This window comes from Passer montanus, unplaced genomic scaffold (assembly GCF_014805655.1).
Source record: "Passer montanus isolate IOZ18808 unplaced genomic scaffold, ASM1480565v1 scaffold9, whole genome shotgun sequence".
Lineage (NCBI taxonomy): Eukaryota > Metazoa > Chordata > Aves > Passeriformes > Passeridae > Passer > Passer montanus.
Window position 1 is genome coordinate 6,525,909 of NW_024374367.1, and position 26,624 is coordinate 6,552,532.

The window sequence follows — 26,624 nt, forward strand, 5'->3', positions numbered from 1 at the left end:
CCTGCAGTCTCAGGGGAGAGCAGAGCTCCGGTATGGACCATGGTCATCCTCGGTCCCTACCTGGCCATCATTTCCGTGCCAAAGGGTCTGTTTGCCCTGGTGCCAGCCCAAAGCCCTGCAGGAGCCCAGGGGATTCTCCTCCTCACCGTGGTGCTTTCCTCCCCCTGCAGCTGCTCCCGCAAGGACCGGTGCGAGCGGGCGGACGAGCCGCAGCGCTTCGCCTCGGAGCTGCGGCAGTGCGTGCAGCTCACCGTGCAGCCCAGCAACATCTCCGTCACCATGTCCGAGGTCCCGGTAAGGCACCTCTGCTCCCTCAGGCTCCCCCCCGCCACCTCCTGACCCTCTGGAGGCAAAGGCTGCGGAGGAGGCAATTAAAAATAACTGATGACTTGTACGGTGAATAGGGAAAAAGGGGAAGAGAGGTCTGAGTCAAAGCAGAGCAAAGTGCAAGGCGTGGATGGGGGCAGGCCGTTGGCTCCATATTGATGGAGATAGTAAACCAGGTGATGATTATTCAGAAATGACATAACTGAGCAATAAATATTTCTCCATAATAAAGCATGACCATCAGAAATGCCATTCATAGGCCAGCAATCGAGCTCTAGTTCAATAGCCTGTCTCTGACTCCAGCCTGCAGTAGATATTTTGGGATGAGACTTTGATGCTCAACTTGCTGCTCTCTCTCTGTGCAGGCAGAAAGGATGAGGCACTTCCCTGAAGTATTTTTCAGGCCATTAGCACCATGAAGAGAATAAGAAACAGCATATACTAGTAATAAACTGCAAGGTCTAGATATCTGGCACTTAGGAATCCTAAAGAAGTTGGCCAAGGATTTCTGTGGCCTGGGGATGTATGTAATAATATGCCTTTGTAATAAATAACTGAATGTTGAGAAAAGCCCCAGAAACAGAAAAGGTGCTCATTTTTTTCTCAGATACATAAAGGACCAAATAGCCAGAGACTGTTTTGTTTTACTTCAGAATTAGAAGAAGAAAGGAAAAAGAACAGGTTCAGAATACACCTGATAATGATTTAGGGATGGGAATATAATTTATGCCAGTCAACGTGGGTTTGTGTCTGACAAACCCCATTTTGCTCTTTGGTGAATTTATGACTTGAATTAGAAGAGGGACTGTGGGGATGTGATGTTTTTAGACTCCTACAAGGCTTTTGACTCGGTACAACACAACGTTCTGATTAAAAATTAGCATTATACAATATTGATAAAGCACGTGTTAAGTGGATTAAGAACTGGCTCCGTGACAGATCTCAAAAAGTTCTCATCAGAGGGGAATTTTTGCTGGATGGAAACAGTTTGGAAAGCACTTCTGCAGGGGTAAATGCTCTTTGGTAATGTGGAGATAAATGTGATATGGTTGCAGATGGGACCTGTGGACTCTTGATGCTCCTGGGGTGGAGCCAGGAGCTGGGCAGTGCTTTCACTCCTGGGGTAATTATCTCCATACTGGTGGCAGGATGCTGCACAGAGGTCTGGGGTGGATGACACAGGGATGCTCTGCTCGGGCTGGAGTGCAGCTTTCAAAGGGAGGGACTGAAAAACTCCCGTAAACATCATGTAAATGAGTTGAAGGCTGGAGAAAATGCCTTGCAGTGAGAGACTTCCAGAGCTCAATCTGCTTAGCTTATCAAAAAGAAGATTAAGAGGTGACTTGATTACAGAGTATAAGTGCCTTTACAAGGAGCAAATATCAGGGACTAAAGGGCTTTTTAATCTATCAAGGAAAAGCATAACAAGAACTAATGGCTGGAAGCTGTGAAAAATTCAAATTAGAAATAAGGCAAGCGTTTTGTAAAGTGAGAACTGCTGACCCTGGGGATGACTTTGTGAAGGAAGAGGTGGATTCTTCCCCTCCTTGCCTCTGCTGGAGTGGGTGCCTTTCTGCCTTTCTGTGCAACATACTTCAGCCCCAATGCTGTTCTTGTGCTCTGTAGAGAGCTGAGGCATAATGGCTTGTGGTGTGTCGAGGGCAGAGGACAGAGGCTGTGACTCATTCCAGCTCTTAACCCATTTAAACCTGAGCTCCTTCCTTGAGCAGGGAGGTGCATGGATGGGGCTCCCTTGCAGAAGCCCAGAGCAGGTGTCCTCGCCATGTGTGGGTGGCAGAGGAGGGACTGCACCCCGTGGTCTTTTCTGTTGACTAGACTTACACACAGCAGACACAGAGGAGCCTGTTTTCCTAGCCCTCTGTGCTGATGCTCTTGCCTCTCCTCCCTAGCTGGTCCTGCAGGCCTGGAACGTCCCAGACCTCTCGGCAGGAGTCAACTGCTCCTTTGAAGACTTCACCGAGTCAGAGAGCCGCATTGAGGATGGGAAGATCTACTGCAGCTCTCCCTCTGCCAAGGATGTCATCCCTATCACCAGGGGCCGCGGTGAGCTTCTGCCCCAGAGTGGAGGAAAGCCTGAGACAAATGTCCCATGTATTACCCCACAGGCAGAGGTGGAGGAGGACAGTCCTCCTGGGACAGTGATCCCAGTCTTGGGGTCTGAACCCCACTTGGGTTCTTGGGATGTAGGAGGAGAAGGACTTGCTGCTCATGGGAGGCTGGTTCTTTAGTCTCCTATAAGCCATGGGCACAGCTTGGATGCAGCCAAAGGCAGTGAGCTTGGAACTAGATAATCCTTAAGGTCCCTTCCACCCCAAACCACTTTGTGATTTTACTTGCTGACCACTCCTGGTCACCCTGGCCCTATTTCCATCTGTGAACCATTCCTGGGTAGATGTGGCCATGGGGTCTAGGACATTCTTCTGACCCCAAAACTATTAAACAGTCTTTTCAGCACACCCAGTATAACCTAAGACCCCAGTCTCCACGCAAGCAGGTTGTGTTTTAGCTGTAGGGGCTCAGAGCTGTACTTGGGCTCTGCTGGCCCCTTAGGTGTCTGAATGGGGGTGGATGAACACTCTCTTTTTATTGCCACGCTTGGAGGATTTTGTTAATTAACTGGACTGAGTGGTGATGCCCAGCTCCCTCCAGCCCATCACAAGCCTTGCACTGAATGCTGGGCCATGCACTGTGTCCTTTCTGATATCTTTTTTTGCCTGGGTCTCTTGCAGGGGACAAGCGAGTGGTGAAGCTCTACCTGAAATCCAAGGAGACGGGGAAGAAATTTGCCTCTGTGGATTTTGTTTTCTACAACTGCAGCGTCCATCAGTCGTAAGTGGCCTGGACTTTGTGGGATTAGTGGGATGGTGTGAGACTGGGAGAGAGAGTTCTCAGCTTTGTGGGTGCTGATGTTGCAAAAGGAAAGGGCAGTTGAGTACAGTGGTGTTTACAGTGAGAAACCTCCTCTTTTTGCCTCTGCAGGCTGGGACAATGACCAGAGCACCCACAGTTGGTTTGGGTATGTGGGAACATGTAGCGTCAGGAGAGAACCTCGTGTAAGAGCAGAGCTTTGGGTTTGGCAAAACTGTGGAAGAAAAAACGAGTTTACTGCACTGCAGACTGTAGAAATCAATCCATGTGACTGAGAACGCCAAGTGTCTTGTTATTCCTGGAAACAGTTAATAGGAGTGGCTTGGCAATGCAAGAGGAGAAGCCTGTACTTTCCTGCCACGGTACCTGCTTCCCAGGCTTGCTGGAGAGGGAGCTGGAAAGTTACAGCAACATGGGATGGAACATGCCACATGTCCTGGGGCGTTTACCCAAGAATTTCCTAACTGGAAGTAATTGTGAATTTGCCTTCTTGTCAGGCTGCTGTGAAATCTACTCCTGTAAGGGTTTTTAGACAGCTTGAGATATGCGTTTGATAAAATAGAGGAGGTGCGGATTATTGATGTGCTGTCTAAGCAAGGTGTCTAAAGTCTCAAACCACAACTGCTGCTGAGGAGCTGCAGACAGTGTTCTTGAGCAGTGGGGGATGGCTGTGCTCTAGGACCGTCAGAGCTCCTGCTGGGGTGTGTTTGGGCAAAGAATTTGGAGCTCAAGAATGCAAGAGATTTCATTTCTCTGCCAGAAATCGGCCATGGATGGTGGAGCTCTGGCTGATCAGTAATTACAGACAAGCAAATGCCAAGTGATCTCTTTTGGATGTCTTTTTGCAAAGTGTTGAGCCTGGCTTGGGGGCTCTGCTGGAGTTCACTCCTCCAGAGTCTGTTCAGAGTTTCCACTTTGATCAGGGAAGAGCAGGTGAGATGTAGGTGCCCTGGCTGGGAACCCACCCACAGTGAGCTCCAGGAGGGATGTGTCAGAGGAGAGCCCCTGCAAAGTTCCTGCATCACAGGGATTCCTTCCCTCCTGCTCTTTGCACAGGGAACAGGGCTCCTCTTGGACACGCTGTGCCCGTGAGGGAGGAGAGACTTTGCAAACTTGACTTTCTCCCTCACCTTGACTCTGAGATGAGCTTTGTCTCTCTTCACATCCTGTGGTTTCAATAACGTTAGCTCAGCTTTGGCTTGGGCTGGCTGCATGTCAGAATTTTGCAAATCAAAAAGCAGATATGACTTTTATTTTTGTAAATGAAAGAAAGATGGCTTTTAAGCACAAATGGCATCAGATTTGGTCCAATCAGTGGTCCAGTGGGAAGAGGTGATGAGGGAATTGGCATTTTATTTTATGTGCCTGACACAGGAGGGTAAAAAACCCCTACCCCCCCTGAAACAAACCTACAACAAAGAGCCTGACTGATTTATTACTGCGTTGATGTTTAATTTTGGATGCATTATTTAAAAAGGCTAATTATGGATGCATTAATATTTATGGCTCCAGTTGAAGCTGATAGAAAAGTCCATGTTCTGAGCTGGTGAACATTATTATTTTTTTGACGTCAAGAGTTTTAGGGTTTGGAGGTAGTTTTAACTATGTGACCTGCAGTCGAATCGTAGCCAAAGAGCATGACAATACCTCCTGGGATGATGCAATACTTTTAAATACCATTTGCAGACAGGCGTCTTTAATGGATCTCTTTGGAGTTAATAGCCTTTCAGATCCAGGTTTCATATTTTGTGGAGGAAAATCTATACGTCAGCCTGATAAATTCTGTATTAGGAACAATGTGCTTTTCCACGAGGCTAATGTTTTTCCTGTGGAGATCTCTGATCACTGTGCGTTATGTTTTCTTTTTATGTTTGGATGGCTTTGTTTAGGTTGGAAGGCAGAGTTCTGCATGTCAAATCATTTCTCTGCTGAGGACAAAGTGTTTGAGTGAGATTTTTCAGATGGTTGTGGAGAGATGGGAGGCTGGTGAGGCAGCTCTTTGCTGATGTCAGCTGGGGTAGCTCCAAGGGAAGCCAGTGCAGCTCCACCATGTGCACCAGGGAGAGTCTGACCCTTCTTATTTTCAGCAGACATCTGGAAAGGCATCAGCAAAATGTGGGTTGTGGGGCTGGTCCTGCTGCTGCGGGAGCATCCTGGCTCTCTAATTTCCCACCACCTTGGCAGGTCTTCTTCCCATGCATTTTCAAGAGCTGCTGGAACCTGCCTCGTCAAGGGAGGGATTGCAGAAAGGAAGATGCATCTGATCACTTCTGCAGGAAAGGAGGGTACAGGGGGGGTTGGCTGCCTGTGTGTTTGGCTGTGATGTTTGAGCAGAGGGGGTGCCTTCCAGGTAGAGCTCCCAAGCTGTCCCGTCTGTTAATGCAGGGCTTTATGCCTGTGTGATGGAACTGTTCTCATCACAGACCAGCATCAGTGGCTCCTGGGATACTTTGTGCAGGGTCCTTGGGAGCCCTGGTCTGGAATTTGCATCCTCTCTGGGGATTCATTCCTTTGCAGGAGTTACCTGGAAGCTTCTGGAAGTTCCAGCTTTATGTCCCAGCTCCTGAGGGGCTCTGGCATGTGTTTTCAGGCAGTGGTGTCTTTTGGGCACCCTGCTCCTGAAGGCATTGGGCAGGAGATGCTTCTGACTGAGCTGTGGGATATGGATTTAGCAGGGGAATGGAAACCAAAGGCTTGATGCAGGGATCTGGGGCCCTTGCAAAGGGGGATCTGGGTGGCTGAGGGTTCCTGCCAGCCACAGCAGGGGAGCAGGGCTGCCCACAGGCTGGTCTGCAGCTCCTGGAGACGGGCTCTGGTTCCTGCAGTGGGGAATGAGATGAAAACCCCCATGGCAGGGAGGGGCTGGGTTCCCCTGGGGGTTTCTGGTGGGACCCTGATCGAGAGCAGGCGTTTGAAGGCGCTCGGCACCTTTGATCGCGCGATGAACCAGCCGAGCCCCGCGCGCACGGGCAGATGTTGAGGTCCTCTTTGTCAGAGCTAAACGCCTTCTTCAAAGCATTTGTGGGGAAATGAGTCCCCTTTTAAGATAAAGATGTAACACCAGGCTCCCTGCCTGCCTCTGGCAGAGCTTGCTGGCGAGGTGGGGGAGTGGGGAATCCTCACAGAAAGCTAGTGAGCAATTCCAGGGAATAGTAAGATGTATTTATTTCTTCCCGCTGTTTCCATGTTTCCTTGCTGGATTTCTCCTCTGGAAACTCTGTTTCATAAGTCCTGTTGTGGTTTGGCTTTTTGGAATGTGTGGCTATGGGAAGGGAGCTGGCAAGTGGAGTGGGATGGGGAAGAAGATGAGAGCCTTTGGTGCTTCCTTCAATTCTGTGGGCAGGTTTTGCAGAGCTGCTGGTTTTTCAAGCACCAACGTGCTCAGCTCATCACCAGCACGTCCTGCTGCTGCAAGGTGGAAGCAAAAATTCAGGTGTGGCACAGGGAAAGGGGGAAAATCATATCAGCAAGTCTTCTTCCAAGAGGGAATCCAAGCATCCTGGAAACCTGTCTCCAGTCCAGGAGGTGGCCATGATGCTACCAGCCTTGTGGTTGTGCCTCAGTGTAGTGACAGCAGTGACACCCATGTCCCATCGGCTGCAGGGTGCTGAATTTCTCTGACGCTAGGGCAAGGGCAGACATGCCAAATGGCTCTAACTCCTCCAGGCTGGAGAGATGTGACTCTGCTGTGTCTCTATCCCACAGGTCAGGCTTTCCCTGTAAGCCTACATTAAGTAAATGGGATTTTAATGCATGTCCCAAGGGCTGGGAGCAGCAGGGTTGTGCTGGTAAGGCAGGGCTGGGCTGTTCTGGTGGCCGAGGCACCCTTGTGCCACTGGGCTCCTCTCTGCAGCCTTTCTTTCTGCCCACACATGGAGTGGCTGCCTCTCAGTTGGCCCACTGCTGCTTGCTTCCAGATGCTTACAGATGCTTTCTTTTCAAAGGCATGGACAGATGGCTGCAAGCAGTTGAGTGAGTGTATCTGAGTTTTTGTGGCTGAGTGGTGTGGTGGTAACAGATCCCTGTGTGTTCCTGAGCTGGGGCAGGTGGAAAATCCTGTAGGATGGCCCCAGAGACAGCTCAGGATAACCTGGTTTACATCATGTGTGTTGTGAATGAGGAGGGCTGGTACAGCCTGGTCAGTAAGGGGAGGCAGCTGAGTGTCTTTCAAGAGAATTATCTTAAAACCCAGGGCATTATTCTGCATCCTCTGGTGTGATGGTGGATGCTCTGGACCACCCTGTAAGGACCTTGGCAAAAGCTGGCAGGGATGGAAAAGAATTGTGTTGGTGTGAAAGGAAGGGCAGAAATGGATTGAGATGGGCAGGGCTGCAGGGAGACCAGAGCTGACTCCCCCCCATGCCTTTGCTGGGCACCAGTGAAGAAGCTGCCTGTGGGTCTGTGTAGGGCTGGGGGGACACTGAGCCTCTGGTTCCACTGCTCTTCAGGATTTCCCCTTCTCCCTAGAGTAGAGAGATTGATATGAAGCCCAAAGCACTGCAGTTCAGCCCCTCAGCCCTGACAGCTGCTGCTCCAGATGCAGGCTGTGCTGGAGCTGAGTATTCACTAAGGATGCATCCTCCTGCCAAGAGGAGATCTGAGGAACAGTCAGGGGGCTCGCAGGCGGCTGTGCTGTGCCTGTACAGATGCTGTTTTCATCAACACTGTGTTTATAATTTCCCTTCTTAATGGACCTCCCCTGCTCTGCTCTTGGTGCCATTCAACTTCCCCCTGTTCCTCCCCCCTGCCCTTCACTCCATGTCCTTCCTTCCTTCAGGGACGTGCTGTGCCATGGAAATAGCCTCAGTGTCTGTGTGTGCCTGCAGTGCTCACACCTCCCGTCCCGTCGTGTTTGCTGCTCGGGCTTATCTCACTCCTGTGGATGCTGGTTTTGTTTTCTGCCCCCGCTGTTCAGTGTGATGAGGAGCTCTGGGCTCCTTTGGGCACGTGGCACCGTGGCATGCCTGGGGCTGGCAGTGCAGGAAGGAGAGTGAGTGAGGAGTCTGGATCCAGCACTGCTGGCTCTCCACACTTCCCATCAGCTACAGCTTTGCTTTGGGTCCTGCATGGGGACAGCTGGAACCTCTTTGTGGTCACTGAAGGTGCCTGCACACTAGGGAGGAGTCAGTCCCTGAAGCTACCCTCGGTCTGGGCTCATCCTGTGGTGATGCTTTTGGCTCTGTACCCACCCTGGTCTTTGCTGTTCTTCTGCCCTGTCTGCAGCTCTGCTTCTCTGCAGCCCTTTCCCTAGTATGGCATTACCAAGTTTGGGATCATTTATGGAAGTGGAGGGGAGCTTTTGGCCCAGCTGTGGGGCGAGATGTGGGCAAGCATGGGGGCTGTGGAGAGGCTCTGGCTTTGATCCTGGGGCACTCAAAGTTGAGCAGAGCTGCTTTGTTGCCTGCAAGGATGCCTTCTGTGGCTGGGGGAGGTTTCAGGCCAGCAGTGAGCCTGGACTTGTTTTGGGATGGGGCACTTGGCACAGAGTGACCCTGAAGTGCTGCTCTGAGGCTGGTGCCATGCCTCTATCATGGGGTCATCAGGAGGCAAGGAGGGTACTGCCAGTGGGTCTGGCCCCTTTCCCTGCCTTGCCTGGGCTTCATCTCCACTGGCAGGGCTGGGGAGGAGGCAGATGGGGAACAAGCTGTGGGTCCATATCAGTGCTGCCCCCCCACCCTCTGCTCCCTGCCTCACTGGGCTGCTCGCTCTCCTGGCACGCTTTGGGGAGGCGGAACACTTCAACACATGAAGGAGAGCCTCCCTCTAATTACCAGGAGTGATGAAAGCCTCTTAGGCAAGAAGTGATGAGGGAAGAGTGCCTGACCGTGGGAAGGAGAGAGACGGCGCAGATGGCACCGTGCTGCCGAGCAGCCTGCTCCCGTGCCAGGAGCACACACAGTGGCACGGACACACGGGGACACAGCCCCTGCCGTGCTGCCCAGCCTGACCAGCAGCCAGGGAGCCCTGCCTCAGCTCCTGTCCTGGCCTTTGGGCTGCTGTGGTGGTCAAACTGCCGTGCTGAGGCTAGCAGGACCGAGGCAGGCTGTGAACAGTGTTTCTCCACGTTACTGGCACCCAGGTGCTGACTTACACTGTGACATGACCTGGACTGGCTCTAAATGCAGCAGAAATGCTGCAGAGCAAGGTGTGTGTGGGGAGTGCTCTCACAGTGGCATTTGATGTTCTTATGGCAGAAGGGAGAGTGTGGAAATCATCACTGAGTATGGGGCTTTAGGAATGGCTCAGTTAAATTAGAAGCAACTGGGAGGGCCAAATTAGGAAGGGGGAACCATGCACCTCAGTGTATAGGTGGAGGTTAACCTGAGATCCTTTGACAAGTGGAGACCAGCTGGACCTGCAATAATTAAATGGCAAAGGAGACCCTTTTATAGGTGGAGGATAACCTGAGATCCTTTGACAAGTGGAGACCAGCTGGGACCTGCAATAACTAAATGGCAAAGGAGACCCTCCGATGAGGAGGGTGTTGAAATAGCCAAGATTTGGCTCTGACCCTGGAGAATTGCAAGCGGAGCTGCAGATGTTGGGGCTGGGGTGCTCAGGGAAGGGCTGCATCAGGAACTTCACCCACCTGCTTTGAGGTGCCTTGTGAGGTGATGGAAAGGACTGGGGAGTTTTTTGCAGACCCTGAAGGACCTGGTGACTGCAAAATCTCTTCTTTGGAGGATGGTGGGGGCAATTAATGGGAGGCTGTGCTGCAGCTTGATAGTTGGCTTGTGGCTGCTTGTGCTTCTCTCTTATGTGACCTCTCTGGGGCTGAGCTACTCCCATGAAGATTAATCTGAATTTTCTATGTCCTGTCCCTCCATATCCTGGATTTATCTGTCCACTGGTCCTGCTTGAACCCTTAGCAGGAGGGCAGGACTGTCCTTTGCCTTTGTTTGTGTTCCCTATTTCCCCCACCCTCTGCACCTCCCTCCATCAAAGCAACCAGAGATAGGAGGCTGGGGCTCTGCTTTTAAGTTGAATCTCTGCAGCTGAAATAAAATTGCATATATTTGCATAAGGAGCATCTCAATTAGCATATTTGTGGGTAAAGCTAAAAGGGCTGTTCATTTGGAAGTGAAAATGTGAGCGAAACATGGAAATGACTTCCAGCCCCCTTTGCAAGCAGCTTAATTAAATATTTCCTTAGTGTGTGCGCATGGATTTGGGAAGCTCTTGCTGTATATGTAATGGTGTGTGAAACCCCAGGGCAGCCCGGGAGACCTGCTCCTGCAAAGCCTTGGGTGTGTCTTTGCACCCTGGGCTGCCCTCACCCTGTGGCCCCCTCAGGTCCCCACACCTCCCAAGTGACAATTCTGCTGGAGGGCGAGGGATTTGGCATGCCAGGCTCTGCCACCGAGGATATCTTCTCCAGGAAGATTGTCTTTCTGCTGCCTCACAGGGTGATGCTGTGTTTTCCTGTCGTTTCCCAGGGGTAGAGGCAGAGGTAGCTGTGATTAGGAGGAGGATTGGGCTGGGCAGGGCTGCCTGCCTCCTGCCAGAGCTGTGTTCAGGGAAAGAGCCTGTCTTTGTTTAAATATAATTGCTTTGGGCCTGATTCTTTTGATGCTTGGATCTGTGAGGAGCAGGTATGAGCCTTCTAGGGTGAAAACCAGTGCTGCTGCTTTTTTATTTTATTCTTTTTTTCCTTTTTTTTTTTTAAAGCCAGGCTGATTATTTTTACTGCCTTTTAGCCTATGCCTCAGCAGCTCTCCCATCTCCTCCTCAGGAGAACAGCTTAGGCTGCACAGACATGCCTGGTGCAGACCCACCCTGTGAAGGCTCGTGTACTGAATGTGGGACCTGTCTGCTCTGCCCCCCCAGACAGCATGGCAGGGAGGGCTCAGCCCCTTCCCTCCTCACAGGGCTGAAGCCCCCAAAAGCCTCCCTCCAGCTGTGGGATGCAAAAGGGATGCCTGGGAGGGGGTTATTGAGGGAAGCTAACCAGGTTGTCAAGGTGCCACTCCTGTGAATGGCTGTGGGACTCTGTGTGTCCCCTGCTGCTTTGCGGAGAGCCATCAGGTCCCTGGGGCTGGTTTCATTGCTAAGAGGAATGGAAAGCAGAGCATGGGGCTCCTGGCATCCTTGGGTGCTGAACACACACCCTAAAAAGATGGGGAGAGGGAAGCAGGAGTGGTCCCTGTGCACAAAGAGCCCTGAGAGGAGGATGAGGGGGGAGATGGAAGTGTCAGGGTCTGGGAGAGGTGGAACCCACAGGCAGAACGCACGCGCGGCTGGGGAGGGCTGGGGCTGAGGGGGCTGAGGGAGGGGGTCACACACAACCTATTGTGAGTGCCTGAAAGGCTCTACAGTCCTGAAATGTTAATCTGACCCAACCTTTCGCCAGTTATAATTTTCCTCTCAATGAGCATGCATTAATCTGGCCCTTTCTCCCCTGTTCCCCTGTGGTGCAGGGCCCTTGTTCTGCTGCCTCTTGCTAAAATCGCCTTTCAGTGAACCCAAATAAAGCTCCCAAAGTCTGGAGCTCAGCCCCTGCTGGAGTGGGGCAGTCAGGGTCAGCCTGCCAAGAGGAAGAGGGAACATGGCCTCTTCAGCTGGGACACAAATCCTGCAGTGCCTGAAAGATCATATCCCCCCACCCTGCCACGGGCAAAGCCTGAGGGCTCAGGTCGTGCAGGCATCTCCCCCCAGTGCATGGCCCATGCCCCATGGATAAAGGATCCTTTCCACCCCAAGGTACAGGATCACCTGGGCATGCTGTCCTGCTGAAGCATCCCAAGAAATGCCCCTGCCTTGCTTCTGCCCTAACACTGCCCACTTCTCTCCCTCTGCAGCTGCCTGTCGTGCGTGAACGGCTCCTTCCCCTGCCACTGGTGCAAGTACCGCCACATCTGCACCCACAACGCTGCTGACTGCTCTTTCCTGGAGGGACGTGTCAAGCTCTCTGAGGTAAGACTGTGAAACTGCTCTCCTTGGCTGTTCTGGTCCTGTCAGGGTCCCCTGCCCTTGGGGAAGGGGTTAGAGGAAGGCAAACTCTTCAGAAACCATTCCTACTGCCTCTCCTGGGGTGCTGGGACTACCTGAGGAGCAGTGAGGGAGGAAAGGGAAATGCTGCTGGAACTGTGTGCTTGCTGGTGGGGAGAGGCTGTGTGGCTGAGGAGAGGCAGCTCGGGAAGTCGGCTGAAGCCCGGAGCACTTTAGGCTGAATGAAAGGAAAAACAAAGGCAGAGATGCTAAAGCATTTTCCTTTGATGTTTGTGAAGGGAGCAAGCTCGAACTGTCATTGCAGAACAACTTGTTTTTGGAGAGGGGAAGGTTGAAATCTGTAAAACAAACTGTTTTGCTGCACCTTATGCCTTCTTCATCTCAACTGCTTTGCTAAAGGAACATGTTCTTTTGTGGGGGTTCATCCTGTGCAGCATCCGTGCCACCCACTGGGGAAAGCTGCCATCAGCAGGGTGTTTGCAGGACATCCTGCTGTCCCCAGCTTGCGGTGGCTGCTTGGCTTGGGTATGGAGGTCTGGCAAGCCACTGCTACACTGCTGGCTCTACAGTAAATGCTGATTTGTGTCCTGAAGGGAGAGTTATGGGAAGGAAACTCTGTCCCTATTCTGGAAGGGGGCTCCACTTAACGTATCTGGGTTTCCCACTGACTGTGCATGGCCCCAGTGGGAAGGTTCTGCTGCCTCCAGGGGAATTTACTAACTTGAGAAAGTTGGAAAAAGCTGTTTTCTCCTTGCTTGTGCTGTGAAGAAATCCAGTGAGCAATCTGCCTATCTCAGGCATCCCAGAAGCCTGCCCCTGAGGTCATGCTTCCAGCCAGCCAGCCAGCCCTGGCATTGCTTCTGCAAATGCAACACGTGGTGTCCAGACCTCTGGAACACAGCAGTTCCCATCTGCCCATTCCCCTCTCTGAGGCCGTGGGATCTGCCCCCCTCCCTCCAGGTGAACCCCAAGGCATCTGGCTGTACCCCTCAGTGGTGGTGCCCTTGGGCTGTGTGCAGCTGTCCCACAGGCTGGCTGTCAGGAACTTGTGTCACTCCCCAGTGTGAACAGGGTGTCCCCCAGCAGACCTTTTGGCCACACTGGGAAATGGACCAGTGCCTGGTCTGAGGTTTGGATCGCCTGGCTCAGCCTGTTTGCACACTGGTGTGGCCTCAGCAGTTCCCAGCAGGGATGGTGAGGCACCCCCAGAGCAGCTGCAGCTGTGGGCTCTGTGACCAGGCTGGGATGAGACATCCTGTCCCCATCCCTGGGGTGGTGTGGTGGGTGGGGGGCTCAGTGCCAGTCCCATGGCACCACCAGACAAGTTAATGGTAGACATCCAGCCCCATCCTCTCTGCAGGAAGGTTATTTTAAGCAGGATTTGGTCTGTCTGTGTTGGCTGGAGTGTGGTGGGCACTGGTCAGGAAATGCAGGGACAGAGGGTAACTGTCTCTGCTCCTTCCCATGGGCAGTTCACCACAATTTCCTGGGTGGGAAAGTGGTTGTTTTGTAGGAAAACAGAGCGATCCAGGGCACTCTGTCCTGGGCATGCCAGGAATGCTTGTCTGGATTTCTGGGGGTGGCAGGGCTGGAATGGGCAAGGGTAGGAGCCACCACTCACATAAATGTGCCTGAAAACAGTGACAGCAGTCAGGATGTCCCTGTCCTCTGGCTGTGGCAGCTTTAAAGCCTGGGCTCTGGAGGTTGCCCTCCTCTGTGTCTTGGCTGGGGGGTGCAGGGCTGGGGAAGAGGAGATGAAGCAGCACAGGCTGCTGTTCTGTTTTTTCCACTCATGGTGTGCAGTGGTGGCAAAAGGGTGGTCAGTGATGGACATTGGAGTATCCCATCCCAGAAGGCTGCTCTTCTGAGACAGCCCCTGCTGATGCAGAGCTGCTGTGAAGGGTGAGAGGCTCCTGGACTGTGGGGAACAAGTGTGTTGGCTCAGATTAGGTAGATTCAGCTTGTGTTTGTTCCTCATTCTCCATCCGGGGGAATGGCTGAGGACTTTGTGAAGGAACCTCAAAGCTGGGGTCAGGCCCAGTCCCAGACTGCCTTCATCCTATCTCTGCTGATGCACAGCCTTGCAGCCGGAGCTGGGGGCTGCCAGAGAAACCCAAATGGCAGCATTTGCAGTGTGATTCTAAAGCTCTCACCTCTCCAGACAAACTTGGACATCCATGTCGTGTTCTCACCCAGATAGAAAAATGGTTTCAGTGGAGAAAATCTGAGTTGTGTGCTGTTTGGGAATTTGTGGAATTGGGGCTTTGCCTTTCTGCTTATCCCATGCCTTCATAGCTGCCTCCTCCTGGGGCCTGGGGCTCTGCTGGGGGGGGCTATTTTTGGCAGGACACAGAGCTCTGTGGGCTGTGCAGAGTGTTCCCAAGGGATGGAAGTGCTGGGCAATGCCAGACCGAGTTGTGTCAGCGGTTGGACTTGCTCATAGGGGAAATGAGTTGTCCTTGTACCCCCACCCCTCCGGGCACCCTGGGCGCCCACCAGCACCAGGTGCTTCCTGTTTGGGCACAGGCTGACATTTTTGCTGGATGAGACACTTCTGCTGGCAGATGTGGAGCGTGTGACATCATGGGGGGATTCGGCTCAAATTGTAAATGAGCAGAATGAGCCCCCCTGCCTATGTGGGGAGAGGGACACCCGTGCCTGCTCTGCTCCCTGGGCATGCCTGCAAACAGCCTGGGGGGCATGGACTTACCCACCACCCCAGCTGGGCTGCAGCAATAATTACTGAAAAAGGAGGAGATAGGAGTGTTGGAGAGTGAGCCAGGAGTTAATACTTGCCAAGTGTGAGTGTGCCCTATGGGGAAGGCTCGTGCCACCCATGGGGTCCCTTGCAATGTGGAGGAGATTAAGCAGGCAGGGGCTGCTTCCTCTGACAGCACTTCCAAACTGGGAACTGGTGGGGAAAACCACCATGCAGTCATGGGGACACTCCATGGAAATGGCAACAGGAATGAGGTGTCTCCCCACTGTGAGCTGAGCTGATTCTGGAAGTGGGGGGAAACTGAAGCCCCACTTTGCAGAGTGGCAGCCGTGATATGGAGCAGGGAGGTGACAGAGCAATGCCCAGTGTCCCAGACTGCCCCAGCCCTGTTGCCATCTCTGTTCCTCTCATCTTTTATTTTGCTTAGTTTATTTTGGAGATAAGTAGTTTCTTCCCTTGAAAACTGTGCTTTTGGGGAATACAGACTTGTGAAGAACAGAAAACCCAAAGAGTAAAAGTAGTTGGGTTTTTCTGTCAAGATTCGCTAAATGAAACAATTTCTTTTCCTTTTCTCTGCATTGTTTGAAAGTTAATTAATCATACCAGCAGAGATAAAGCCTGGCACTTTGCAAGGTTCAGCCTGGCTTGCTGCAGGATGGCAGGAGGCAGCTGGGCAGCCTTGGTCACACACGGCTGCTGCTGGCCTTGGGGCCAGAGCTGCCCCTGCAGCCGCACTGTGACCATTGGGAGCTTTGTGACAGCAGAGTGGCTGCCTCCACTGCATTTCTGTTTCTAAAGCAGCTCCCATGTTATTCCCTCTTGATGTTATTTCAAGCCAACACTCTCAGGAGTAGCTGCTGTAGGTGTGAGACCTCTGCCCGGCTCGGCAAAGTCGGTGTGGGATTGCATCAGGCTGTTGTTGCAGAAGTGTTACCCGCCAGGGCTGCAGAGCTGTTTTGCTGCCTGAGCTCATTTATTTTTGCTCCCTCCTGCTCCCCTGTGCTTTGCACACAAGAGTCACCAGCTCCCCTGGAGCAGCTGGGAGCCTGTGGCTATTAAAAGTGGAGTGCTTTGCCCTCCCAATGTCTTCTTCCCCAGGGGCTGGCAGGAAGGTGCTTTCTTCTCCAGCTCAGACTCAGCAGCATCCCCTGGCTGGAGTCACTGTGTGCTGGGCAGCCTGCAGCCAGGCTGGGTGGGGTGACACTGCTTCAAGCTGGTGCAAATAGAAGCACCAGCAGCAAAATTTGCTGTAGAGCAGGTTCTCTGCCACGCTGCAGGGGTGCATTGCTGTATCAAAGAGGGAAAAGGCTTTTCTGTCTGCTTATGGAGGAAGGGGGATGCAGGCTGTAAGGGAAGCAGGAGGGCTGAGCAGGTAGCTTGACAATGCACAGCCCAGTGGGCATTGACTCTGAAACCTACTGGCTGCAATGATGGCATTGAAGTCCATATTGTTACCAGTTGGCCCAAACACGTGTTGCTGTAGCAGTGGCAGGTTACAGATTCCAGAGATGGATCCTCTCCCCACCTCCCACCTAAATCAACCTGAGCTGTAGAAAACACTCTACTGCCCTGCCACCAGGTTCCTTTGTGCTCTTCTTTCCTGTCTTCAGGGCTTTGGGCAGAGCAGGTATAGGATGCTGGTTTGGGGTTGCTGCATGTGAGGATTTTCTCAAGCATGTGCTCAGGGTGGTGTTTGCCAAGGCTGCCAGCCAGGAGAGGGTCACAGGGGTGCTGGGGGAGTGCTCCTGTCTCATCATCTGCTTCTTGTTCCCCTTGCAGGACTGCCCTCAGATCCTGCCTTCCACCCAGATCTACATCCCCGTGGGCGTGGTGAAGCCCATCACCCTGACGGCCAAGAACCTGCCCCAGCCGCAGTCGGGGCAGCGCAACTACGAGTGCATCTTCCACATCCCCGGCAGCACCACGCGCGTCACCGCCCTGCGCTTCAACAGCACCAGCATCCAGTGCCAGAACACCTCGGTGAGTGTGCCAGGAGCTCTCCTGGCTGGGGGCTGCTCCTTCCTGCCTGCCCCAGGACCACCACGGGCAGTTTTGTGCTCTTGTGGCAGGTGACAGGGTTTGTGTTGCTTGTGGGGTGTGAGGCAGGCTCCCTGCCACTCCCTCCAGGTGCATTGGGAGGCTGCTTGGGGTTGTTCCAGATAGGATCAATGCTGAAGCCACCAGGATTTAGGGAGCACTTCCAAGGAAATTGGGTTTGCAAAGCTGAAGAAAGTTGCCTGGACTGGAGCCAGCAGGGCCCGGATGTGCTGGAGCCCCCCTGACACCAAGCTGTCCCTTTTTACAGGCGGGAAGGAGGTAACACCTCTGTGTCCCCTTGCACACATGGAGCCCTCCACATGCAGCTGTGCCTGCCAGCCCTGCGAGCGCTTCCCCTCCTCCCCTGCAGCCTCTGTCCATCCCTGACTCCATCCCTGATCTGACCAGCAGCTGCCTCCTTCCCCTGCCTGCCTGCCCTCCATCCCATGCTCCCTGCATTGCTCCCTGCCTCTGTGTCCTTGCCCCCTGTCATTTCAGCTCTCTCCTACAGGCATCTCTGCCTTCTCTGGCCTCTCCAGGCACCTTGGGGGAGCGGGTTTAGCCCTGGGTGAGCTGTGTGTGTGCCTCTTGCTGAGCACTAGGCCCATGAACAAAGCCACTCTGGGTGCTAATAGCCCCACTGGGAGCTGCCATTGCTCAGCTCCTCAGCTGCCTGCTGTGCTCTACACCGACCTGCACTCATCCAGATGCAGCCAGCCCCTCCCTTTGCTCTCCCATTTAATCCTTTTAAAATTTGTTTTTCATCTCTCCTACTGTGAAAGCTCATTTGCAGCCTAACACCAGTGCTGATCCCTGCTCTCTTTGGTGGCACAAGTGACATTTAGAAACCACTGAAGATGAGCGCTGGCTCCCTCCCTCCTCCAGCGATCCCAGGGCTGCAGAGCCTTGGGACAGGAGCATCCTGAGCCATTGCCTCCTGCCCTGGGCAGCAGTGCTGGGGGATGCTGTGCAGCCAGTCCAGCCTCCTGCCAGCCCTGCTCTGCCTGGGGCTGGCAGCTGTCTCCTGCCCAGCTCTGTAGTGTGGGGTTTGGCTGAGTTTGTTCCAAAGCAGTCTGGGACACGTGTGCTGCAGGATGCTCCCTGTAGGGAAGTGCTGTGGCTGCACAGTGCTGACAGCAGCAGCCTGATGTCTCCTGGGGGTGTTGGGGAGAGGTGCCCATGCCAGAAGGGAGCCTTTACATAACAGAGGTGGAGCTTGCAGAGAGGCTCTGAACGATGTGGACTCATTTCTCCCCACTATGTTTCAACTTGTCAAGCAGGGGGGAGAGTCTGAAGCACAGTGCATTCCCTGTGTTTCCCAAGGGATGCTGTGGCTGCCAGGATTGCATGGCCTCTGCAGCTCTCCTCCAGAGGAACAGGACAGCTGTAAGCAGCACCTTTTCCTGGGCTGACAGTGGTGGATGTTTGACCTGGAAGTTGTCAGGGGTGCTGTGACAACAGCACGGATTGTCAGAAGGGCGTGTGTGTGGTGTTGTGAGGTGCATGGGGAACAGGTAGCTGCAGCTGCATGGGCTGCACTCTGGGGCAGGAGATGTGACTTTTGGGTGCAGGGTGGCTTCACAAAGAGAAAAACAGAGTTTTGACTTGAAAGAAGCTGCTTTGCTTTCAGGGTCTGCTTGCCTACTTTAATGTTTGAGGGCAATGAGCCAGGCTGCATTATGGTGTGGGGGATTCAGATTCACACTTGTGTGGTGTTTGTCTCCTTCATGCCTTTTTGCAGTCCATCTGGCTGCTTGATAGTGCTTCAGGCTCTCCCAGCCATGGCCCAACGGCTTCTTCCATTGCACGTCATCCTTCGGGTTAGGATTTTGGTGTGGAGAACACTGGCAAGTGGAGAAGTAGGAAAAGGATGACATCTTCCCAGCCAACAAGTGAAGGATGAATGCCAAAAGGCATTTAAGCACGCAGTGTGTCCAGGAGTTCAGTGGGATCTAAACAAGAGGTTAAATACTCTGTGGAATAAGGGATGCTTTCCTGAATCACTGGTGAATGAAAGGCATAATAAGTCAAGCCCCTTAAAACTCTTTGTCTTTTGTTTTAGTGCTTGCCAAACTCCAATGACTTGTTAGCACTTTGAAGAAAGGACATCTTGGTTAAATATTCAGCAGTCCATTCATTAAGGTCTGAGTGTTGACTATAAACATGGTTTGAAACACCCAATAGATCTTTGGCAAACTCAAGGGAGACCAGCTCTGGTATTCCCCAGCATCCCAGGCCATAAACCAAGCCGAAAGAACATTTTCTGCCTCCTCACTTTGGTCTCTTTCTGCTCTTTAAGAGGAAAGCAACCCTAATGGTTTTCCATATGTATTGTAAAGAAGCAAAAAGGAAAGACAAGCCTAACTAAGAAAATGAAAGTCTTTGCCAATAAACTAATTTTTGCGAATTGATTGCTTTTAATCTTCTGGAGGCAGATTTTTCCAGGCTTGCTTTTTGCAGCAGAGGATGGAGAAATGGTCACCTGTCTCAAAGCAAAAGGTTGATGCTACTGAGATTCATTCTCCAAATATCCTTGCTTTTGCCTATTCTTTCCCATCTGACATCCCTCCACAGAGTTCGTCCTCCTGATTGCTGCAAAAATGAAACAGTTTTGCAGTTGAAAAGTGCCACAGTCCCGAATCTGCACTAATGCCTGTAACATTGGACTTGATCTGATTTAGTACTGGCCTTTGCAAAATGGCTACAGGTGTTTCTCACTGTCAGGGCTTTGGCTTTTTCTCTCTAAAATGTTCCTCTTAAGGCTGAAATAGCCCCATAGCTGCTGTTTCCCTTTAAATGTATAAATAGGAAGAACCCCTGATCTCCTTTTCATGAGCTTGTTGTCTCAGCACTTTAAATTAAGCATCATGCCTCAGTTATTTCCCTTTCTTTTTAGCCAAAGCCCCACGTGGTGAGGAGCAGCTGTGCCACCTCCCTGGCTCCCTTTTGGTTCCTTTCTCACCAGTGCCCCTGGCATGGAGAGCCCACCTTGCCCACTGTTTCTGCTGTGGCTGTGGAGTTCCTGCCCTCTGGTTCGACTCAGGCTGGGATGTTCACCCTGGAGTGAGCATTATTGCTGGGACAAAGTGGTTTGGGTTCAGAGCAAGCTGGGCTGGCAGGGTGGGCACATGTATGGTGCCCCAGCATGGATGCTGAAGCCCAGCCCCAAATGTGGATGCTGGGAAGTGAAGTAAGGCCTCTCAGATTTGTGTTTTCTGGGTGTTTTTTTGTTGCTGTAGAACCTGGGTGTTGCTCTGACATATTCCCAGGTTCTCAGGTTGTCATACCATGTTAGATTTGAGGCAAGAGGAATCCAGGTGAAGAAGCTTGTGTGTGATTGGGGAGGAAAGGAGGAAATCCATGTGAAAAGAGAAAAGGGAGATGCAGAATCAGAGGCTGAGCGTTGCTGCCAAGTTGTGCCGTTGTGCGGATGACGGTGTTTTACTCGGCCCAGGGTATATTTATAGAGGAACATAAATCATACACACATGCCCTGTTCTGAGCACTGCACACCTCCACTATATGTATCTCTAATTAACCAGCCATGGAGAGGGAAGCAGGATTGGAGCCCACAGCCCCAGCTCCGTTCTCCAACAAAGCCGCGCTCTCCATCCTAGCGGTGCCTACATTTATCTTTCCTGCAGCAGTGTTTAAAGTGAAAAGGGAGTATCAGGAGAGTTTGATAGGATCCAATTAAATTCCAGCAGATAAAATAATGATGAATTGCAGTTGAGCCCTGGCGAGACGCGATGTACATTACTGCCGTCCCTGTAGTGCGGGGAAGGAGTTGAGGTCATCAACTACAGAAAAATAGGACACAGCTGCAGCCCAAGCGCTCCTCCAGAAATGCAGCCCAGGGGGATGGTGCATGTGGGAGTGAGGGGGGCTGCACAGGAAATTTGGATGTGTGGGTTTGCTCGCAGAGGAGCAGCCCCTCTGCTGCCTTCCCCAGGGATGGGTTGGGCAGGTTGTGGCTGAAGTGGGATGGATGCCCTGTGGAAAGGGGTGTGATGGCTGTGGGGCTGCCCTGCCTCCTCTGGCATGGGAAGGGCTAGTGCCTCGTCCAGTTGGCATGGCATTTGCAGGAGTGTCCTGAAGTGCATCTCAGTGGGATCTGCCCACAGATTTGGGGTGTTTCCTGCTAGCTGCAGCTGTGTCTCCTGTGTGGTTCCCTGGAGGCACCTTCTCAGCATGCTGAATCTCTCATCCCAAGGGAAGCTGGGTAGCTCTCAGTGCCTCTTGCTTTTAGCTGGTGGGTGTGTGAGCAGTGGGCTTCCTAGAATCAAAAACGGGGCTTTCATGGCAGGTGACAGCCACATCCCTTGTTGTGTGCAGGGGTGGTGGCGTTCCCTGCATGGGGGCAGGGTGGATGAGAGAATCAGAGATGTGAAAAGAATGTGAGGTCGGTGGTTGTTATTTGGGAAGATGTCTGAGATAAGTTTTGGGTAAAGAGCCTTGAGAAAGGCTTAGAGAGGAGTTCTCTTGCCTGAACTTCACCTCTGCAGGAGACCTTGCTGGGAAAACCACTATCCAGGTGGGTGGGGCTGAAACATCCTCTGTCCTCTCTTCCACATTGGCCTTGTAAGCTCTTCAGGGAGACTGGCTGGGGTAGGTAAGGAGCCAGGCAGTTCTCACCTCAGTTGCTGACTCACTTGATGGTATCTTTACTCCCATCCCCTTCTGTGGGCTGTGCTGCATCAGAACACATCACTTTTGGGCACTGTTGGTTTGCTCTCAGGCTGTGCCTGTTGCATTTTGCTCCCAGAGCAAACATCCCTTTCCCACAGCTTGTACTCAGCAGTTTCCAAGCCAGATAATCCTTTGGCACAGCTGGGGGTCCTGAGCACCTTTGTAGAGTGAAAGATGGTCTGATATCAGCACTGCCTGGGTAGGTGCATCCCCCTACTCACACCCATCCTGCCCTACTCTCCTGCTGCTCATCCCAGTCTGCTGCCAGCCACTGGGATTGATTAACTGGGAGATTAATAACAGTTAAATGTTTAATGGCTGTTTAACACCATGTTAGCTCTGAACAGGGAGGAGCTATAGTGATGGAACCTGTTGGCTGTCTGGGAGCTCTTTTTTGGTTCCCATAGGATGGACAGATTGGTAAGCACCCCCTGCCTGATCCCCACCAGTTGTGGGGCCTTCAGGGCTGGAAGGTGGCTGCTGCTTTACTTGGATGCTGCTGCCTCCCTGGCTGTGGTTGTGCCAGTGGGTGGAGAGGCCACTTTTGTGCTGACAGTATGGCAAGGGCTGTTGTGGGGAGGCCTTTTGGAAACACCTTTCAAAATACAACACGCTTTGGAAATTAGATCTGATGGATCTCCAAGTCCCAGGAGGCCAAGCCCAGAGCTCCTGCAGCTGCAGCTCCTGCCTGTGCACAGCCAAGTCCTGACTCCAGCTCCAGTGTTCCACAGAGACCAGGAACAGTATCCAAGTCACAGACCCACTGCTGTTTGTGCAGGGCAGGTTAGAGGCTGCTGACAGTCAAGCAGATGCAGAGGACACATTTTTCGTTGATATCCATGTTCCCTTAGTGATCCCACACTTTGAACACCAGCTGAGACAACGACTCCTGGTCTGCCACTTCCCTTCACAGAGTCCTGTGCTCCTGCTGCTCCCCGCTCCAGCTCCCTGCCACAGCAAAGTCAGCATCCTCAGTAGTGTCCTTTCCCACAGGGAGACAGTCTCTCATGCAGTTGGCCTCTTGCTGTCTCAGGACTGGTGCATGAAGAGTTAATGTTCTCCCTCCCTCTCCCCCTATTCTTCTTCCTCCAACCCACCTCCCAGAAGAACTAATTTCCAAAAGCAGCCGGGGCAGAGAGATGCAAATAAATGTTTTGGACAGCTGCAGGCTGGATGCCTTCCCGAGATGCCAGGGCCCCAAATGAGACATGTCAGAGTACAAATTGAAAATGCCAATTTCACTTACGCTGCCACGTGGCTCGTCACAGCTAAATTCTGCTCCGGCGCTGCCACCACCCTCCCCAGCATGTGCTCCCTCCTGCTGCCAGGGAATGGGCTCTGCCCACTGCCATGGGTCTGGCCAGCTCCTTGTTGTGGTTCTGTTGAGGATATCCTTGGGTGGGAGTAGGATAGGGCAAGGTGAACAGATCTGGACTCCTAGCCAAGTTCTGCCTTCATCTTCCGAGGCTTGGTGACAGGAATGTTGCTGAGAGGCTCTGGTGGTGGATGGTGCATGGTGGGGATGTGGGGAAAGTCGTCTGAGCAAACACAGTGAGAGGTGGCATGTCTGGGGGGTTCTGTTGGGGGTGAGGGGGCTCTGCCTGGAGACAGGAGATGGTGGTGGAGCTCTTGGATTTGCAGGTGGCTGTGTTATGTCTGACAATTTCTGTGTGCAGCTGACCAGCAGCAGCCTTCCCCCCTGGGAAGGGCTGCATTTTGGGGTTCTCCACCCTGCGTTTGGGTGGGGTGGCTCGTGGATGAGGGATCACCAAGAAAAAGCTGTAATGGAGGACCAGGCATGGCTCTCATTGGCACCCTGTAGCACTGAGGGAGGGATGTGTTGCCATAGCCAGGTCTCACACTGGGCATGAGCCCCATTTTGGTGCCATGTCTGATGCTGGGCTGGCGATGCTCCCTGTCTGGGAGAGACTCAGCACAGAAGGGACCAGCTTTGATGGTCAGGTGAGAAGACTGAAGTGTTATTTTCCAACTGAGGAGGGATCGAGTAGAACAGAGCCTCTGCAGAGGGTCTGTGTGGGGCAGCAGCTGAGGCAGTGCTGGAGGAGATGCTGAGGCCACCTCCTCTGGGTACCGCCTGGGGCTGTGAAAGGTGACACTGGGACTGGCTGGAGGTGGTGGCAGGGCTGTGGGTGAACCACTGCCAGTGCATCCACCGCTCCCTAACAAACTCCAGCAAGCCATGAATCATTCATTTAATCTCTCCTGACACGCCTGTCATTTTCTCAGGCGAGGAGCGGGGAATCTCTTGCCGAAGGAGGTCATTAGCTGTCAGGGATGGTTCCAAATGCCTTCCTGCCTCCGTATCGATTAAACCTCTCTGTCTGCATGCAGGGGCTTTGCAGGGAATACTGATGGTGCTGCTGGGGCTGGGACTCAGATGTTGAGGCAGGGGAGAGGGGTCTGGGTGGGGAGAAGGTGCTGGTCAGGCTGGAAGGAGAAATTGAGGTGGATTTGTCTGGACAGCAGCAGGTCCAAGGGCCCGAGTTTTGGTCCCCTAAAGCTGGGGCTGGTAGGATTCCCTGGTGTCACCTTCCTACATGGAAACTCAGGGTGGTGGTTCCAGTCCTGAAATGGAGAGCACCTGATGTCCAAGTGCAGTGTGGATCTGGGAGTGGGACATGTGGGTGTGGTGTGGAGGGGGAGGAGTGCTCTCTCCTGAGATCTTTCTGAGGGCTGATGTGGCACTGGAGTGGTCCTCAGCTCTGTCCCACCCACAGCCATGTGGCCACAGCTTTGTCATTTTGTTGTGGATGATGGGGCTGGAGGGGACTGTGAGAGGCATTTTCCCACTGGCTGTCGAGGGTGACTATACTGAATCCACTCCTGTGATGTGCCCAGCCTGTCCTCCCCAAGCTTCACTAGTGATGACCATAATCTCAGATATCCAACTGAACATCCCTGGAGTGGGGAGGACATGGGGAAGGCCTCGGGAGCCTTGTGGGGAGAAGTACATCTGTGCTGCAGAGGCACCATCTGTTTCTTCCTCTTCCAGCAGCAGCAGCTTCAGACCTTTGAGTTGATGGCTTTGGGTCTATTTACAAGCCCTCTGTTGTGCTGCTTTATCTTTTTTTTTGTCAGTCCAGCCCACTGGTTTCATGTGCTGTGACTGATGCTTTGACGAGTGACTGTCAGACCTGTTTGTCCCTAGCCAGCAAGTCCCAGCCAGGACCCCATCCCTCTCTTCTAGGCTGATGGGAGACATCCATGTAATGGGATTGTCTGTCTCTCTATGCCCCTCACCACTAGGACATTTGTCTCAATAATTAACAGGCTCTGCCTCCTTCTGTTTCCTCCTGCAGTATTTCTACGAAGGGAATGACATCAGTGACCTGCCCGTCAACTTGTCTGTGGTCTGGAATGGGAACTTTGTCATTGACAACCCCCAGAACATCCAGGGTGAGTGAGGGATGGGATGGGACCTGGCCCAGTGCCCCCTCAGCCTCCAGCCCACCCTGGCTCTGACCAGAGTTTGCACCATGCTTTGGTGGGTTTTCTAAACAAGAGGCTTTTTCTAAGGAGCTTTGGGAAGCACACTCTACTTCGGTGTTGAGTCCAGAGTGCTGCTGGCTCCTGCCTGTGGGGGTTTGTCCTACTGGGAGCTGGTGGGAAGGGACAAGGACAGGTGCCTTTTTCCCCCAAACCCTTTTCCCGTGGGTTGGGGGGCTGTGCTGACCCTGCCCTCCTCCTGCCCCTGCAGCCCACCTGTACAAGTGCTCGGCGCTGCGGGAGAGCTGCGGGCTGTGCCTCAAGGCCGACCCGCGCTTCGAGTGCGGCTGGTGCGTGTCGGAGCGGCGCTGCTCCCTGCGCCAGCACTGCCTGGCCTACGAGAACAGCTGGATGCACGCCAGCAGCGGCAACAGCCGCTGCACCGACCCCAAGATCACCAAGGTACGTGGGACACCCTGTGCCGAGCGACCGGGATGGGGATGGGATGGCGATGGGGCTCTCCAGGGGCAGCTCACGGCAGCCAGATCTACTCAGTGTTTAGTAACTGACTGTTTTTGTCGCCAGTTTCATTTCCAAGGTTAATATCCTCTCTCCACCGCCCCTGTGCACTGGGCTTTCTGGGTCATTTCCAAAATTCCAGCTCTTCCTACACATGACTGAGGGATGCAGGGGAGCTCTAGGTTGTTTCTTGTGTTGCCTTGTGCACTGGGGCCGGTAGTTCATCATCATCATCCCATTTCCCTGACAGCTTTTATGACCTTTGCTTTTAAGATTGTGTATATTAATATTCACATGCCTGATGGGCTGGAATCCAGGTTCACAAGGAGGGATTGGTGGGTATTTCAGCTGGATACCTTCTGCTAACCCACGGCTAGCTGGGCCTCGAAGGTGTTAATTACTGGAGTCTTAGCACAGGATCTGATCTGTTTGGGTTTCAGTGCCTTATCTGATGGAGGCTGGAAATGAGAGTCCTGGCTTTTCCCAGTGTGTGCTGCCTGCCTCTCACACGGATGGGCCCTGCAGTGTGCTGGGTGGCAGCCATGTGGAGAGAGGGGAACAGCCCTGCTGGGCACATCCCTGCCTGCAAGAAGTACTGCCTGCAGAGTTGCCTGGGGCTGGTGGAGTGCTGGCAGGAGGAGGGATCCATTCCTGAAAAAGTGGGGTTGAGCCTCAGAGCCTGCATCCCTACATGGAAGTTTGCTGTTGTGTGCAGAGCTGCAGGGCTCCCTGTCAGCTTCCCACTGTGCTCAGGCTGAGCTTCCCAAATCCGGACCCCTAGGAGTGATGGGAGTGGAGAATGCTGTGGGGCAGGTCATGGCCAGGGTGGCCTCGCTGTAGGCTGTGCCCTGATCCTCTTGTGTTCAGGGGAGCAGGGCTGCAGGCATTTACAACATCACTCACAGCAGCTTCCCAGCAGCTGATGGTGCCCAGCGTTGGTCACAGCAGTTGGTCCAGAGCTGATGGTTAACAGCTCTCCCACCCTGAATCATTATGAGGTTTTACAGTAATTGCAGGTGTAGCAGGAGCAGATCTGTTAGCAGGTGGG

The 26,624-nt window shown here is 53.0% G+C and overlaps 1 protein-coding gene across 1 annotated transcript in view; it reads left to right on the plus strand.

Annotated features, from left to right (window-relative positions):
- The window catches only part of PLXNA1 (plexin A1), a 115,034-nt gene that overhangs the window by 51,725 nt on the left and 36,685 nt on the right, over positions 1-26,624 (plus strand). Inside the window, exons 6-12 of the mRNA XM_039734184.1 lie at positions 171-294; positions 2,238-2,391; positions 3,078-3,177; positions 12,015-12,129; positions 16,664-16,864; positions 24,931-25,027; positions 25,329-25,519. Of these exons, the coding sequence (XP_039590118.1) occupies positions 171-294; positions 2,238-2,391; positions 3,078-3,177; positions 12,015-12,129; positions 16,664-16,864; positions 24,931-25,027; positions 25,329-25,519 (982 nt within the window). The remainder of the gene's footprint in view (positions 1-170; positions 295-2,237; positions 2,392-3,077; positions 3,178-12,014; positions 12,130-16,663; positions 16,865-24,930; positions 25,028-25,328; positions 25,520-26,624) is intronic.